Below are 16,992 nucleotides of genomic sequence, written 5' to 3' on the forward strand. Positions count from 1 at the left end.
ATGTTTGAAGAGAGAGAAGCCTGATACTATGGCTTCTAACCTCCAGTATGAGGTTTCTGCAACATTTGCACAAGTATATGCACACTAGGTTTTACTGCAGCAGTAGCATACACTTTTAAAAGAAGATTAAGCCTTTCTAGAATAAGTTAATCTAATTTTTTTTTAAAGTGACACCAGTAGGTAGGGAGACAGAATTCCTGCTAAGAATTCATTAGTTCTGTACATAAAGACTACCCATGTAATTGCCACAAGATCTCTTCAGTCTAAATACAAATTCTAACATCTCAGTTGAAGAAGCTTGCTGGAATATCTGTGCTACGGTTGAAAAATTAACACAAATGTTGAACTCTGCCAAAGTCTGAGACAGTTGTTAGCTGACATAATAGATGACATAATCAATTCCTTAGATCCAGAAACCAAGCAAGTGGCAGAACTTTGTTTCATTTTGAAATCAAAGAAAACTTCATTTGGATTCAAAAAGCCACACCTGTCTCTCCTCCAGAGCGCTGGTCAGCTTCTTCCCAGTCATACGATGATACCTTGCACAGATCTGCCTTATTATTGCAAATATGGCATTAACTTGTTACAATCTGGGGGGAAGGGCTTTACAAACATATGCGCACACACTCCCCACAGAATACTAACTAGTAAGGAGAACAGCAGGGCAAAGAAAGCAAGGATTACCTTCTCTTCTGAAGTAAACACTAAAAATGTCAGGTAGCTTTTGCATTAAGATTTCTGCCATCTGCAGGGCTCCAACTACTATCTTGAGGTCTTGACTTGACAGCATGGAGGCAATATGACTACAATAAACAATCCACCAGATAATTTATTAGAATCAGGTTTGTCTATATTTTTTTCTAACAAAGCCAGCTTATCTTGCACACACTGTTAGTACCATCCTCGTAAACATGTAAACTTCACTGCACTTTCGTAAGAGCTATACATAATGGACTTAAAATTCTCTCACCTAAGTCACCTTCTCACAAGGCGTAGAACAGTTCCCTTCCTAAGGAACTGAAACTTTGTTCAACCTTTCTATTTTCTGATTGCAGCCTTCTGTCTTGATCCCTAACCTGTACATCAAGCAGGGGACATTTCACGAAGAGAACTGAACTTGCCAATAGAATGACAAAGCCTGTTACTGTTCACATCCTATCACTCAAATGTCATCTCAACTTCAGAATAATTTACAGGCAAGTTTTAGAACTCAGGAAAACAACAGTAGATATAAGCAGCCCTGCAAGTAATCACAGTATCTAATAAGAAAAACTTCTGTTAGCACCAACTCCAAAGGCTAAGATTAATAAAATTCCTGAACATCTAGACAGCCTTAGATTTGGGAAAATACACTGTTATAAGAAGAATTAAAGAGTACAGTTCCTGTGTGAGAAAAGACGAGTCAATGAGTGATCAGAGTTGTAAGGACCAAATAAGTTCCATTCACAATTTTTCATGAACCCACCTTGACACAGCATGGTTTTTCAGCACATCCTTCAGAAGTTCAGCATCAGCAAAATAAATTATTCTAAGTATTGCTCTAAGGCACTTGTGTCTAACAGCAGGTCCAGCTGAAGAACTATATACTTCATAAAGAACACCGAACAGTGTTTTGATAAAGGACTTTGCCAATTCTGGGTCTTCTTTCATTAATTGTGCTCGAGCATCATCCTTCTTCAATTCTGAATGTCCACCTGTGAGAAGTTGCACAATAAATCAGTGTATAGTTTTTTGCATCTGCTTTTTGGGAAGGGTTTTTTGTTTTTGTTTTTTTAAATAAATGAATTAGTTGGGATCTTGAGTTGAAGTTAAATTAGCAACCAGAAGTAAAATTTATGGCAAGAACATAGCTATAAATCCTTCCAACAATTGTTTATTCAATTTATTTCTGAGCCACAGTAAAAAGCCCCCAGTCTTTATCAGAAAGAGCTATACAAAACTGTTTCAGAAGACTCTAATCCATGAACCATCCACCCCCTCCAAATTTAACACATTCTCAGACACCTGAAAGAGTTAGTATGAAAAGCTGTGACTTTTGGTTTAAGGTTGTCTTAAATTTAGAATAATCTGATGTTCCATAGAAACAAGAAATACATTAACGAAGAACTAGACTACTACATAATTAAGCATAAATTAGCCATAGCTAGAAATGCCAAATGTCTCACAAGCTATACTCACTGGTGTTTGTATTGGCTAAAGGGTTTGGTTTCCGCTGGATGGCACGTGCTGTTCCTGTATCCTCATTTATTTGCTGCATAGAATTAAAATCGATAGTATAGACACGTCCAAGTGTCGACAGGCTAATCTCATCCTCACCAACCTGATGAGCTGCCTACAAACAATGAAGAGTTCCAAGTTAAAGAAGCTCTAACAAATCTGAATTTATATGAAGGTGGGGAAACAGATAGTACAGTAAGAAAAAAATGACTGACTGAAATACAATAAGAACAGTGATTAAGCATTCAGCAGTTGACCTGTTACTGAATACCCCAACAGTGCAATACAACACCTCACACATTTCTTATTCAAAGATGACTGATATTTTCAAAACCATAAAGAAAGCACTCAATACAACTGCACACATTCAAAGAACACCACCATGCAAACAACTGGAATTACTACCTCTATTATTCGACTATCAATCCTGTTATAGGGATGCCAGAGACCCCTGTCATCTCGCCATTGCCATATCGCACCATCTGTGTTTTGTGCATTTCCTTTCTTTAGCATAGTATCAACAGCAAATATCCCCTCTTTTGGCAAACAAGGCATCAGTTCACTGGAAAGAACATGAAAACAATGTTTAACTAGAAGTTTGAGCTGAATACTATTTACCTTCATTATGAAGGAGTTATGGAGTTTAATAAACCAACTAGACAGAAACTTAAAACTGTATAACTTACCAGATAAGAGAAGTAAGCTCATAGAGTTCTTGAGGACTTCGTGGAACAAGGTCAATTTGTTCTTGACAACTCCCATTTGAGGCTCCACAAAGGAGAAAGTGAAGTGTTTCTGCAATATCTACAGAATTATTATTATTATTGAGACTGTTCACATCATATGAAGACTACAGTTTGTGCTGGACACTACACAAAAGAAATAGTCACTGCCCTAAGCAAACAGGTGGAAGAAGGTAGGACAACAGCTCTCTCAAGGCATTATGAGAAGGTTAGTTATCCAGCATAGGGTTTTGGAGTGTTTTTGGTTTGTCTCACCCCTCCACCCCTGCCTTTAAGAGGCATCTTGCTGGGAGGGGTAGGAGGGGATATCACTAAACACACATGAGGAGAACGGATGGGAACATACAGGGTAATTGAAGTTACAAGTCAACATTCACAAGATAGAAAGAACTGAGGACAGAAAGAGCAGTTTCTTCCATCTTTTCCCTCAGAAAAAATCCTTACATCACATTATCCCTGTCTAGTAAAGATAAGATTATTCAACTTAAGTTGAAATAAAAGCAACTCCTCTAGCTAATGCAACTCAAAATCAGGTGAGCACTCCAGTGACAGCAGCTAGAAAAAGGAAAGGAGGAAAAACAAATACTCTTTACAAGATTAACTAAACTTAATATCCCAGGGAAAGCATAACAAGAGAAAAAGAATAATACTTGTTTAACCAAGCACGCAGAGCTCCCCAATGACCACAGGCACACACTTAAATAAGCCCCTGAAAAGAAGAAAAAACAAGAACTCACTTTGCTTCATAAGTTGGACTGCAAGTGTTGGACAATTGGAACACATTAAGGAAAACATGCGCACCACCATGATGAACATTCCTGAGCTCAGGATAGGAGGTGTCACTACCAAGAGCTGCTGGATATTTGTTAACAAGTCCTTGGAAGCAACCTGCTGCAGCAAGTTCTTTAGGAGAAAACAAAAATCAAACGTGTCAGACTGATTTTGAAAGGCAAGCCCTTACAAATGGTAGAAAGGAAGAAGGATGCAAAAAAGAAAATCAACTCCCAGAAAAAACACAACCCTTACCTCCTCATGCTGGAAGTTGTCTACCAGCCGTGCAAAACAGAGACAAGTGCTTTCAACAGACTTTTTGTCCTATTAAAAGAAAAAGTTGAGTATTTCTGTGAATTAAACAGTTCTAACTTGCATTAAATTAAGCTGTTATTGACACATTCATAAAACTTCTTAAAGGCCAACTAGATCACATTTAATACATATTAAATGTTTTACCACACATTACAGTTCTGAATTCTAAGTGTAGTAATACAGTCTAAATTGATCTCCTAACATGTCTTGGTTCTCTCATGTTGCCTGGAAAATGCCTCACTTTCCACACACATTTCAAGACATTTACAGATTAGCAAACGGGTCTCTACTACTCTTTTTGTATTCTCCAGGAAGGAAACAAAAGGAAGGACTACAGACTCAAAGCAACAGGAGACAGACTAAGCAGACAGGATGGGTACTGTTCTACAAAATACAAGACTACAGCTACAGATCACAAAGTGTAGCAAAGATACCAAACCCAAACACAAGACAGGAAGAAGTGCTCTAAAAACAACTCCAGTTAAGACTCCAGATGGGAATTAGAAGGTTTCAGTGAACAAGACAGGGAGGGGAGAGATAACTAGACAACTGAGAGGTGCCACCTGCAACTGTTCCACAAAAAGAGTTAACAAGTTTGTTGGCTGTTTTCCATAAAATTCTGCTACAAAGTTGAAGTCTTCCTAGTGCATACTGCCCTCCTGAAGAAGGAAAGAGTATTTGTCCTAGCACTGCTGAGAACAGTGCTTCTTGTTTTTAAAGCACCTTTCTAAACCTACACAGAACCACAGAATCATTTACCTCAGAAAAGATCATTAAAAGCAACAAGTCCCACTATAAACTTGGCCAAGTTTAACGGTGCTATGTGCAAATCTACCTCAGATTGAAGTAGTCTTTCAAATAAGAACAGAATTAAGAAACCAATTAAAAAGTGATTACCCAGAAAGTTCCATTAATTTGACTTATTGTTCTATTTGAGGGTTGTTTTTTTTAAAAAAAGGAAGATCATGATTTCATCTCTTTGACAGGAATCTGACAACCAAGCAGTACGTCTAAATTTCTTTTTGTGTATTTATTTTTATTTACACAGCATTTTTTTAATTTTTTAATTTATTTACACAGCAGCATTACAAGACAGGCAAATCTGCTATTTAGGATTCATCACTTGAAAATATTATGCAGGAGTAGGGACTTCATTATAAAAGACCAATAAGCCAGAAAATCAGCAGAAAACCACAACCTTAACTGAAACAAAAATGTTTCAGGCTTCAAAGTGGGAAGGAGACTTGTAACTCCTCTACTTAGAAAAAGAATAGTAATGCAACTAGATTTCCTCTTACTAATGGGAAATATGTAAAGACTACAAAACTATTAGTCATGCTCTAAGCCCAAATACCTTATTCCTCCCATTTTGCAAAACTAACAGGAACTCCATGAATCCTCACAGCATAATTATAGAAGGCTATAGCTCCACATGCACATCAGAATATCACAGCTTGACACTACAGAAGCTTTAAAGTAGTAACAGATTATCTGCAAAGTGAAATAACATTAAGAACTAAGTATCTAAAGGAAGCTTTATACTACTTGCAGGTCAAAATGAAACCTTCCACTTTATAAACAGCTCTTACCTGATGGGTTAACCTTTGTGTAAGCAGTGGCAAAGAGTCTGCCACAAAGTGAAACTCATCAGGTGTTATACTCTGGCAGCAATTGGCAGCAATAGCTAGTGCATTCCTCTGTGCATTTATACTGAAGAATTCCAGATAGAGCAAACAGTCTGCCAACCCACCCTGTAACAAAAATAGATCTTTTCATTATCAGTACTGCTAAAGTTATTGCAACTTTTCTTACTTCAACTTCACAGAACTTACAGACCAAGAGGAGGAAACAAATGCAGAGGTAAAAGGTGGTTACTTCTGTACTTACTGCCTGCAGAATGGCTTTACTATGTCTGCGTGATAGCATCTCTAGGGCTGTCAGTGCCTGCTCCGCCACATCAATGCACTGAATAACTTGCAGCTAGAATAAATGAAGATAATTTATAGAGTAATTACTAAATCACTCTGTATAAATAATATCATTAACACTTGGACAGTTAGCCAGTACTAAGACAGATGCTAACACAGCTAGACTGACACATGTAACCATGTTCAGCAATTTAAGGCTGTTTCAGTTACACAGCTACTTTGTAGTTTCAAGTTTAATGCCTTGCTATCTTGGCAACAGCAGTAAGACAAAGTTCACAGTGATTCACACAGTGATTTTCAGTAAGGCTATGAACAAAGAAATCTATTTTAAAAGCTTCTGATGCATTGTGCTTTGTCTTGTAAGCTATGAAAGAAGCAATTATATTACGGGTAATCCTCATGTTAGAACACAACACAAAGTACTGTTTTGATTTCTTGTTACCTTCTCCAAGAAGACAGGAATTGCATCTACCACTACAGCAGATGATCTGGGAAGTGCTTCCATCATGTACGTTAAGGCTCGACAAGCATGGTTCATCTATGAAGTATACATATAAATATGTTTTGATTTCACATGATAGCACTTGTTAAAAGAAATCCTTAATATTACAAATCACTTACAATGTCAAAGTTGTGCTCCATCTGCAGCAATGTTATCTGTTTAAAAAAAACAAGAAAGATTTAGAAAAAATATCTAGGCATCAACATAAAGTGCACAAATCTATACTGTAGCTTTTTGTATATAGCCATGCATAGTTGTTCACACAACGTTAACTGAAAAAACATCATAAGGGCTATAGATTATCAAGGCTTGGACTTCTGTTCTGCTTGAGGGTGTGTTTTCTTAATTATCCAGAGGTATCCACCAGTTGCCCAGACTTTTCTGAGACAAAATCACAACCTCACAGATTCATTTTTAAGTGATCGCTGTGGAAGAAGTTAGAAATCCTTCTGTACACTGACTGCTCTCTTGGCTCATGCATGCCTCCAAGCACATGTTTAGCAGGATTCTACCAGAGGGGGCAGCCACCTTATTAACAACATAAGCAGCAAGGTCTGTTTTACTAATGTTCACCAGTTCTTACCATAGAATAAACACTCAATACAACCAGGCCCTGTTATAGAGCAATCTAAAGGCTTTCTAATGGAATCTCTATGCTCTGGTGGGTTTTACTCTAAAGATGCAACTGACGATACACAGCTCATCAGATTTTCCCAATGTTGGATCTAAATGCAAGCAAGTGTACCAAATACCTCTTTGAAATTATAAATACTTAAGCAAAATATTGAGTGAAACATTTTATACTCCAACAGACAAAGATTAATTTATTTATTTTTACCAAAGCTGGCACAACACTCTTGACTGGAAATCCTCCTAATGTTTCTTCATTTCCCATGACCAATAGCTGGCACATTTCAATCACTGCCTGTAGTTGCTGACTTTCATCAGTGGCTTGGAGACCTTGTAAAAGCTGCTGGGCTTTAGAACCTACACAACCAAAAAAAGATCAGAAGATGAGGGTTCAACGTAAGTGCCATGCTACACTTCTGCCAGAGTGGAAGACCAGAGACAGTTTGCCTTCCTCTGCATTTGTAGTTTTTCTCTTCCTTTCCCTGCCATGTAAAGGTGGAGGGAAAGGGAGATGAAATCTCACTCCTGGCAGTCCTTCCAGTGCAGACTGGTCACAGCACAGAGAACCACCACACTGCTCATCGTAGTCATTCTTTGCCAACCTACAGCTGGTGATAGAACCCACACTACAAATTCATAAAGTAAAGGACTTTTTAACATACTCTTTAAATAATACAGTTCATGGAATATTGATTAGACCCCATCTTCTTCCTGACAGGCAGTTTAAAAGGCTGTTTTTGGCTTTCCTGCAAGTCAAATCAGCTTGAACTATCCAGCCTACATTATCCAGCTGCATAATGCACATATAACAATGACAGTTAGGATCCACATTCTTCTTCATACATTCTGATAGCTAGAACAGATCTGAAGCTATGAACAATGAACCTCAGAACTTATACATCCTCATAGCCTTAAAGCTACCTTAAGCATTTAAAATTAGCAAGAAAAACCACAAGGGGGTTCAGCAGTCTTCCACTAAACAGCCCATCATGCAAGAGAAAAAGAAAGAAGGGGTAAAAAGGTGCAAACCCTCCCTTCCCCACCTAGAAGGGAACATCAGGAATAAAAAATAAAAATAACTGAAAAAGAAAAGAAATACAGCTAAAGCAAATTTGTCCTCCTTATACAAAGCTAAGTAATATTGTCTAATGGCAGTCTAGCACTTAAGACACACAAATCGACAATATGTAAAATATTAAATCATGTAGCTAATACAAATACCAGAATTCACTACCAGCTGAATTCTACTAGTCTGGAAGTGGAAAGAATTAAGTCAAATTAGACAAACTTTGCTTACTAGCTCCACTTCCAATTGTCCTGTGGAAGAGCTGCGACATCCGAGGACCAAGAGGGCCAAACAGGTGAGGAGGAAGACCCCTAGCCTCTAACAGAGCTAAAAGCAAACAGAGGACAACAGCCATTGTCAAAGCTTCTACATACACTTTTAAAAGATTAAATTCCATGAAGCTATAGTTTAAGACTACTAGAATTTTGATACTTTAGGAAAGAAGAGTTAGGATTAGATGATTATAACTACTTCAACTTCTAAACAAAAAAAGATGACCTTTAGGTAACAAACAGGTCATTTTTGTATGCACCAGAGCATTAAGATCCCTTAAGAAGTCAACCACCAAGTTTCCAGAGCTGTATATTTTTGCAGAAGAAATCTAGTCTACTAAATTAATAGCACAAGTTCAGAACTACCAGATACACTAGGCAGTAGTTCCAAATGTGAATTTAGACTATGCAAATCTGGTTAAACTTATCTCCACAGGTTCTGGATGTGAGTGGCAATATTAATCTGAGCCTTCCTACCCCTACAGTTCTCCTATTCCATGAGAAAAGGATATGCAGCTTTATTTGCTGATGAACAGGGTGATCTGTTGATTATTAGTCTGGGGTAAGCTTGTTGGTTTTTGTTTTGTTTTAAATAAACACTTTTCAATAGACTTTAGTTAAGCTAGATTAATTGGGAGATTTTTTTTTTTACTGTAGCAAGTACAACTAATTTAGATCAGTACAAATATGAACTAAAAAAAATAGTTCAATATTCCTAACATGTACCTATGCTTACTGAGAGCTATAAGCAAGTGAAAAGGTACTAACAAGGCACTCAGTCCCACATTAAAGGTACAGACTAATATCAGTAATTTTCAAGGGAGATTATGATCACAAAACTTCTCACAGGACAGTGACCAAAAAATGCTACCAAAACAGCTGCAGGACACAAAAACTGGAGTTTGTACCAGTCTGTACTCTCAAACTATGAGAGAACTAAATCTTTCTATAACCAAGTCCAAGAAATATAATTTTTTTTTAAGAACAGTTAAATTTTGTTTGGTCAAAGCTTATAGTAACATTAGTATCAGTGATAAGCATGAAAAAAAAATTATCCAGAAGCAGGCAGAGTAACAGCAGGTCAAATGCAGCCTTTCAACTGAAAATGCATTGCTGTAAAACTGGTTTGGTATTTCTGAAATAGCTTACACACTTAAGTTAGTTCTCAACCCACCCCTCCCCGCCCCAGTAAATCAACAGCAGTGTATTACACACCACGGAAACAAGCATGGACACTCAACAACCCTTCTAGATATTAGTTCCAAATTCTTACATCTTTAGTGAGTTGAAGTTGGTGGTGTCATACTTAAGGAGAGCTACAGTAAGAAAAGGATCACATTCACACACTTAGAAACAAAAGAAAGCATTCCTATTATATATAAATACAGAACTTAGGTCAGTATGGGTATTTACAGGCTGTAAACAAAGATAAGTTATAAATTAACTACAAATTTTATACCTTGTAGTCTTCCCATCTCAGAGTCATCAGACTCACTTTCTCCGGATGTTGTCATACCTACAGCCCCGGCAACAGAACTAGAAGCTAGAAGAAAAACAAATTGTGAGCTACAAAATTTGCAACATCTCCACCAAAGAAAGCACACACCACCAGAGAAATGTTCTTATTTAACACTGCCACCACACTTCCGTTCAACTACTTCAATTAAATCAATGTCAGCCTAGAGCTAATCCTCCCCAAAAATGTACAAGGCTATACAAAAAAAGATGAAAGAAGATCAGCAAATCAATTTTATTAATATAAACACATTTGCCTGTATCACTACACATTTTATGCCTTGAACATTGCACTGCATGTCATTAATTTTGACTTTTCACACTGATGTACTGATCTTCAACGCAGACATTTGAGTTTTTCTACAATTCAGCATAACTGCTAAAAAGCTCCTTTGAAATTACTGCTGATTAGGACCAGGTGACAAAATTAAGTACCACTTCACAGGATTGTAAAAGCAAGAGTGTTTAATCTAATGACAAAATCTGCCAGTATAGACAGGCTTGCAGTTTCAGGCAACTTGTAGAATACTTTACAGAACTTACAAAGGAACTCTTATAGGTAAACACTTGTCTTCTATTTTCTGAAGAGTTTCGCATCTTTTCAGTCAGCAGTACAGACATTTCTATATCATTAACAGAGATTAGTTTTCAGATTTCTTTTAAGTCAAGCCTACATTATTAGAAATTTTTTGGAGACTATGAAGTAGTCCAACTGAAGCTTGTACCTGATAACCAAGAGGTCAGATTCAAAAGTAAAGGTTCCTCTCAATGGAAGCTAAACCAACTTAACTATAAGTTCTTATAAATTCTGGAAGAACTTTGCATGAGCAAGTATCAGTAAGCATATCAAAATGCTGCAGTTGGTGGTACTTCTTACCTGCAGCTCCCTGAGGAGCCTCATCTGTACGTGCAGCTGAAGAGTTAACACCATCCTGGTTGTTGTCAGGATCAGCCATCTTCTCCTGTCGGCGAGCTTCAGCTGCTCCTCTTTTGCCCAGGCCAGAGCCTCGCCGACTAAAGAGTCAAGAAAATAGAGGCTCCAGAACTTAAGAATTATAACAAGAGATTCCTTCATGTAAGAAGATTTTTTTTTTTCATTTACACCAGTATTTACCACAAAAGTGCACAATGACATGTATTCACATAAAAACCAGTCTTCACAAAACTATCCAACTTTCCCTTACCTGCCTTTTGCCTCACACATCATCCATGGTGTGAGGTGTTCATCCTAAGGCATTACAGCTAGGTCTTTACATTATACACTCTAGAACAAGGCAGTCTACTAAAATAATAGTTAAAATGATTAATCTTAAAAGTGACTTAATTACAAATCAAGTACACATTTCAGAAGAACTGTGACAGAGTACTTACCTCCGAAGAAAGTTCTAAACTACTAGAAGTACAGAGCACTGATGCTCAGGCTTTTTTTAAACAGCAGATGAAGTTGAAGGACACAGGCCTTGAAGTCTGCTTTTTTAAACGTTACTATTGTCACCATTACAAATATATATATAAGTATGTGACATCAGAAGCCATATTAAAGTACAGAACTAACAACAGGATCAGACCTTGAGCATATCAAGTACCTACATATTTGCAACATCAGTTGCTCATATGCAGCTGTTGAACAAGCTGAGTCTGTTGAGCAGTACAGTATTAAAACAGATACCCACATGGTACCATGAAGTCCTTCTTATTTTTCGGAATACATTCACTGCATTATTCATAACACACAATAGTTTAGAACCCTACTAAGTATTTAGTAACATTTTAAAACACAGTCTAAGGGAAGGATCACTTAAGTCTGTGATACTGCCTTTGGGTACTTCTTGCCCTCAACTCCTACCACTGAGATACTTATTGAAGGTCTGATGATGCCAAACTCTGTGTGTCACCCATCACATTGGTATGCAGTGACCGAGCAACCCTGAAAAGCTGCAGCTACTTCTACAGTAACTAAGAGAGAGATAAGGATAATTTTCATCAATAAACACAAACTAGTATCAATCCACAGCAGAGGTCACGTTCTGTCATCTGACATTTTACCTGGTACTAGCACAGGAGCCCGTGGTCTTTTGCCGTGTGCTCCGCCGCAAACTGGGGAGCTCAGCAGGTGGTGATTCACTGCGCTTCTTTGTGGATTTTCTTAGGCCTACGTAACAGGCAAATGATTAAGAGTAAGTTGGTCTTTAAACACAGTATTCTACAAGAAAATGAAGCAGGAGAGCCTCTACAGAGAAACCACAGTATGAGGTATGTTTCTTATTTTGATGTGTTTACATTCAAAACACCTAAAATGGAAAAAAAGGGTTTAGCTTTAGATCAGAGAGAAGAGCCATACTGTTGGTGGAAGGATCTCATCTGTTTTGCTCCCGCTGCTTAGAGTAAATCCATACAGCATTAACTCAGGCACATTTACTAGCTGAATCATAATTTTAATCAGTTTGATCTACATCAGTACAATGTAAGAATAACTGTCTTAAATCCAAAGCACCCCTATACCCTCCAGAATTCAAATACATTCTGTGGCAAGATCCACAATATGTTGGGTTCTCTGTTTCGTGTTTCTGCTCTAACTACATCACTGCAAACTATCACTACCATAAAGCCTTCCTTCAGGAAGATAACCATGCACACCTTCACAGCTTTGGGGAAGAAGCTGAGGGTTTTAAATTTAGGAGTATTTGAACTGCTGAAGACTGACAACTGATACTAATTTGCTCTAGCTTAAAGCCATCATTCTGAGGGGACACTCAACCACAGAACATCTCTGAAGTAAGATAAAATAGAGCTCCATAGCATCCAACGTAGGCATACTATTGCTAGGACAAATAGCTTAGAAAGAAATTAGATCTTTGCTCCCTCTTCTGGTAACAAAGCAAAGCAGAACAAGCATATGTTGTTTTTTAGCACAATACCTATCAAACTGTATTCTGATGATTTCTATAGTCTTATAAAAAGTTCCAGAAATGCTGAGTTGCAGTAATTAGAGATGAAATGGTAACTACATCGTTTTTGATAGGATTTTTAACACAAAAAGTAATCTGCAAAGTTATTAACGACCTAGAGTCAACAGTCTGCCCTTGCAAATACTATACTGTGTTTGATCCAGGAATGCATTACCTGCATACAGCATTAAGTTCCATGTAGATTAAGGTTAACCTGATATTCCTGTGTTTACTATACACCTGGCTTATTAACCCAAGAAACTTAGCTCCAGCTCCCAGCCACTGAGCACTAACCTGCAGTAAGCCAGCCACTTGACTCTTCAGATGGTCCATACTTACAAAATACACTTTTCTTTTGGAGGATCAAAAACAGTGGCACTTCCACTACATTATGGTTTCAAACCAACAATTTAAGTTGAATTTGCTACAACAGAAGCAGTCGTTGACTCAAACCCTATCTACACACTTGCCTTATTTGGGGGGGAAGGAAGAGTGGTAATGGAAGAAAAGACAAGATCAGTTTGAAATGGGGCCATATCTACCTGCACTTCTGGAGTTACGGACATGCATAGAAACAATCTCTCTCAACTGGTTGCAGTGCATGCAATTTCTTTTACAAAATAAGTATAGCACATTAGTCCCTAAGATGTGCCTACTGTTCTAAGTTCATATTATATCCAGAGATGAATAGACTGCTTCTATATGTAACATTGTGGTGAAAATTTACAAATGAGGTCAACTTTTAACTTATTCTTCCAAACATAAGGTAAGTACCCTGTTACAATAGACTGCAAAAATATACAAACATTTTAACTCCTTATTTCAACACATCACTAACTGATTCAGACTTGCGGGTATTCAGCTTCAAGGAGTCAGACCTAAACATTAAGTTTGTTCTTAGCAGCTAAGTAACAGACACTACATACCCACCATAAACGAAGTAAAACAGACTTGGCTTATATCAAAACAGGATTTATGCAGAAGTTTCACAAGACAGCAAAGCTAGCTGAACAGCTTACTGCTGTGTGGTTCTGCACATTTGTGTGTTACTGCCCCAGTCTGAGATGCAGCACAAACACTTGATTGTGTTAACATTCTGCCACAGCAATGACCTGAGCAAGGTTGATAGATAAGTACAAAGAGCAAAGAGCTGGTGGACTGGATTGTCGTTTTCCTTAAGGGGCATTAAATTAAGTGAGACATCTCTTTAAACTGAATGACTTAAGTAAGAAGGTGCTACAGAAAGTACAGTTAAATGGGCAGGCAATTTGCAAAATGCATCATGGTCTGAGCACACAGAACAGCTGAGTTCATTCTCTCCTGTTCCTCAATGTGAGCACAGATCACATCAAGTGATCTGTTTTCCCAAGTCTTCCCTTCTACCTCTGAATGTAGACACACATGTAATGACACACCTACCAGGGCACACTTCCACCTCCCTTTATTCATTTCAAAGGGCAAAGATGATGTGACAATAGATTTCTCACAGCTTGCTTCCTTCCTACTGTTTATAGCCACTGTCTGCCTTTAGAGTTTATTGCTTAAGAAGGCTTAAGTCATTCTTACCGCCTGCATCTTTTGGGAGATCCTTCCAGTCTTCCCAATAACAAAGTTGTAGATGGATAGGTTTTTTTTAGCACAGGACAGACTTTCAAAAGAAAATTAGGCTTAAACAATTCATACTCAGCAAGTAAAAACATAGCAGATGTGAACCTGAATTCTGAAGTGGAGCCATAGGTTTCCCTGTAGCAAGCAGATAAATTGCTTATGCTGTGACATCATCCTATTTGCATGCCAAACACTCATGGTAATGAGTCTAAGGAAGTGACCCAAAACAGGCTAAACCTGAAATGGTGTAGCCCAACAGAAATTAAATGAAGTTAAAAAAAGAAGATGTTTCTAAGACTCAAGTGTCTTCATTGGTCAGCTTTTTTTCCTTCCATACTACAAAAATACCCTTAGAAAAAAAAATCAAGTTCTGAATGCAGCTGTACCTACTGCATTCACTTATTTCAAAAATCTAAACGTATTAATCAACCTTAAACAAGGTCAAGTTCACAGTCTATAATCCTGAAATTCCTTAGTTCACAGTTCAGAAAAATAATCAATAGAAATCTACTTGTTAGAGCTCAAAGTTTGGGCTTACATATTGGCTCTTTACTACTCAGATGACAAAGGAGCTGTAAAAATAGCTGTGGCAGGGAAAGGCACCTCTTGCTACTCTAATGCTCCAGTATTCCCCCTCAATATCAACCCAGACATCCTAAAATGCTGACTGTAGTTTCATACATCATTCTTCATCTGCAGCAGTTGTACTTACACAGGCACAACTGATTGCATCTGCTACTCATAAAAATCTCCCCACTTACCCCAGGCTTCCTAGAACCACTCTCACACCACCATCCTTCAACCTCCTTCATCCCATGCTTTTCAACTCTTCTTACAGCATTTTTGGTTATTTTCTACTACTTCTGTCAACTGACCTTATTTCAAATTTCTTTAAGAACTTGTTCTATAGAAGTACGACTTGAAACACAAAACTCAGTAGGGTTACAGTTTTTACAGGGACTTCTCTAAGGACACTCTTCCAACAGAGGGGCACATACAATGTAATAATTTCATCTAGATCACTGTCATTCTGCTTTAGAAAACCAGGGTTGTTAACATCTATTACCTACTTATGCTCCCTTATTCTCCTGAAGTTATTAAGGAAGGAGGGCTTTTAGCTTCTAAGAGCCAATCTCAATAGTTTCTTATTTCTTAACTTCTCTGACATCTTTCAACGTTATCCAAAATGTCTATTTCAATAAAATATTTGCCATTTGTATCAATATTAACCAGTTACTGAAGCACCATAGCAGCCAAGGGTCTTTGTTTTCTTTCATTTTTAAAAATTGTTACTACTGATTCAAAATGTTTTTCAAATGGTTTTGAGTTTTAATACACCTTCTGAAAATCTAGGACTATTTAAAAATACAAGGTTTAGAATCTTCATTTATTTTAGATTAAGTCTTTACATCTTAGTAGCATTTAAATAGCTCAGTGATATCCAGTATAACCACACTCCAATCAGTGACATTCAGTGTAACAGCTATTCAATTATGTTTATGGCGTGCTTACTTCAGGTTACAGCAAGACATCTTATACTTCCCAGTACCATCTTTCCCCTCTCCAGCTGGGATGCCAAGACAAAAATCTTTTTTTTTTTTTTAGCATGTAATGAGTTTTACTATGCTTTATGATTACCACTGACTTTTTAAGCACCCATTTACTGTCCATACCATCTTAGTATATGTTTGCCTTCCACAAAAGCTGACTTTCAAGTCACAAAACAGCTAAAGCTGGTCAAGCGGGCTTTCACAGTACATTCTTGGTAGAGATCTTTTAAGCTGATATTCTCAATGTTGTTTTTCAACATACTAAACACTTCCCCTCCTTAGACTGTGCTATCCCAGTGTCCTCACTTCTGGCTGAAGGTTTATCAGCAGTCACAATCTTCCACCTTCATCTCTTCTATTCACTTATCAGAAATAAATTATTTTGCTTCCCTGTTGCTTTACTCCATTATTCATGAAGCTGTGCATACAAAAGGACAGACTTCACTGAGAACTTGCTGGTTAGTCCCATTCTCATCCAAGTCCTACTCCTTCCCCTCTTTACCCTGGATATAAAGCCTTGTCAATAAGAAAGCAAGGCCTCTCCCCTTCCCCAATGCTATCCTTCTTCAACTAGGTTAGGTCATTCTAGAATCAATACTCCAGTCATGCAAGTTATCCAAAACAAGCCTGTTAGGTCAATTAGATCTGTTTTGATTATACAGGAAGCCATCCAGTTCCTCTTGTTTATTTCACATATTTCCTACATGACTATTAGCTGTAGACATGCCCTAGATATGACAAGGCTACTCATGGTCATGCCTAGATCAACATCCAACAGTTACTAAGCTTTGGAATCCTACTTAACAAAGCAAGTTTAACAAAATACCTGCTATAAAAAAAAGATTTTAAACAATGTCAACACACTGCATTTAAAATATTTTGAGAAAACAGAGCTACATGCACCTCTCGCATACTGTTCAGCAAAGG

The 16,992-nt window shown here is 37.6% G+C and overlaps 2 protein-coding genes across 11 annotated transcripts in view; one reads left to right on the plus strand and one right to left on the minus strand.

Annotated features, from left to right (window-relative positions):
- Window positions 1–16,992, plus strand: part of ZBTB38 (zinc finger and BTB domain containing 38) — a 308,794-nt gene that overhangs the window by 170,387 nt on the left and 121,415 nt on the right. The window lies entirely within an intron of this gene.
- The window catches only part of TRIP12 (thyroid hormone receptor interactor 12), a 69,468-nt gene that overhangs the window by 19,436 nt on the left and 33,040 nt on the right, over window positions 1–16,992 (minus strand). For 9 of the 10 annotated variants that reach the window (XM_065748532.1, XM_065748540.1, XM_065748537.1 and 6 more), the window contains 16 exons: window positions 12,006–12,111; window positions 10,837–10,973; window positions 9,904–9,987; window positions 8,404–8,499; window positions 7,315–7,463; window positions 6,596–6,631; window positions 6,417–6,512; window positions 5,934–6,026; window positions 5,636–5,797; window positions 3,987–4,055; window positions 3,698–3,863; window positions 2,904–3,021; window positions 2,623–2,779; window positions 2,179–2,332; window positions 1,466–1,694; window positions 685–803 (listed from right to left, as the gene is read on the minus strand). In XM_065748532.1, the coding sequence (XP_065604604.1) occupies window positions 685–803; window positions 1,466–1,694; window positions 2,179–2,332; window positions 2,623–2,779; window positions 2,904–3,021; window positions 3,698–3,863; window positions 3,987–4,055; window positions 5,636–5,797; window positions 5,934–6,026; window positions 6,417–6,512; window positions 6,596–6,631; window positions 7,315–7,463; window positions 8,404–8,499; window positions 9,904–9,987; window positions 10,837–10,973; window positions 12,006–12,111 (1,971 nt within the window). The remainder of the gene's footprint in view (window positions 1–684; window positions 804–1,465; window positions 1,695–2,178; window positions 2,333–2,622; window positions 2,780–2,903; window positions 3,022–3,697; window positions 3,864–3,986; window positions 4,056–5,635; window positions 5,798–5,933; window positions 6,027–6,416; window positions 6,513–6,595; window positions 6,632–7,314; window positions 7,464–8,403; window positions 8,500–9,903; window positions 9,988–10,836; window positions 10,974–12,005; window positions 12,112–16,992) is intronic. The other variant, XM_065748539.1, reaches the window with a different exon arrangement.

This window comes from Cyrtonyx montezumae, unplaced genomic scaffold, assembly GCF_038088225.1.
Source record: "Cyrtonyx montezumae isolate F1298 unplaced genomic scaffold, pur_monq_1.0 scaffold_5, whole genome shotgun sequence".
Lineage (NCBI taxonomy): Eukaryota > Metazoa > Chordata > Aves > Galliformes > Odontophoridae > Cyrtonyx > Cyrtonyx montezumae.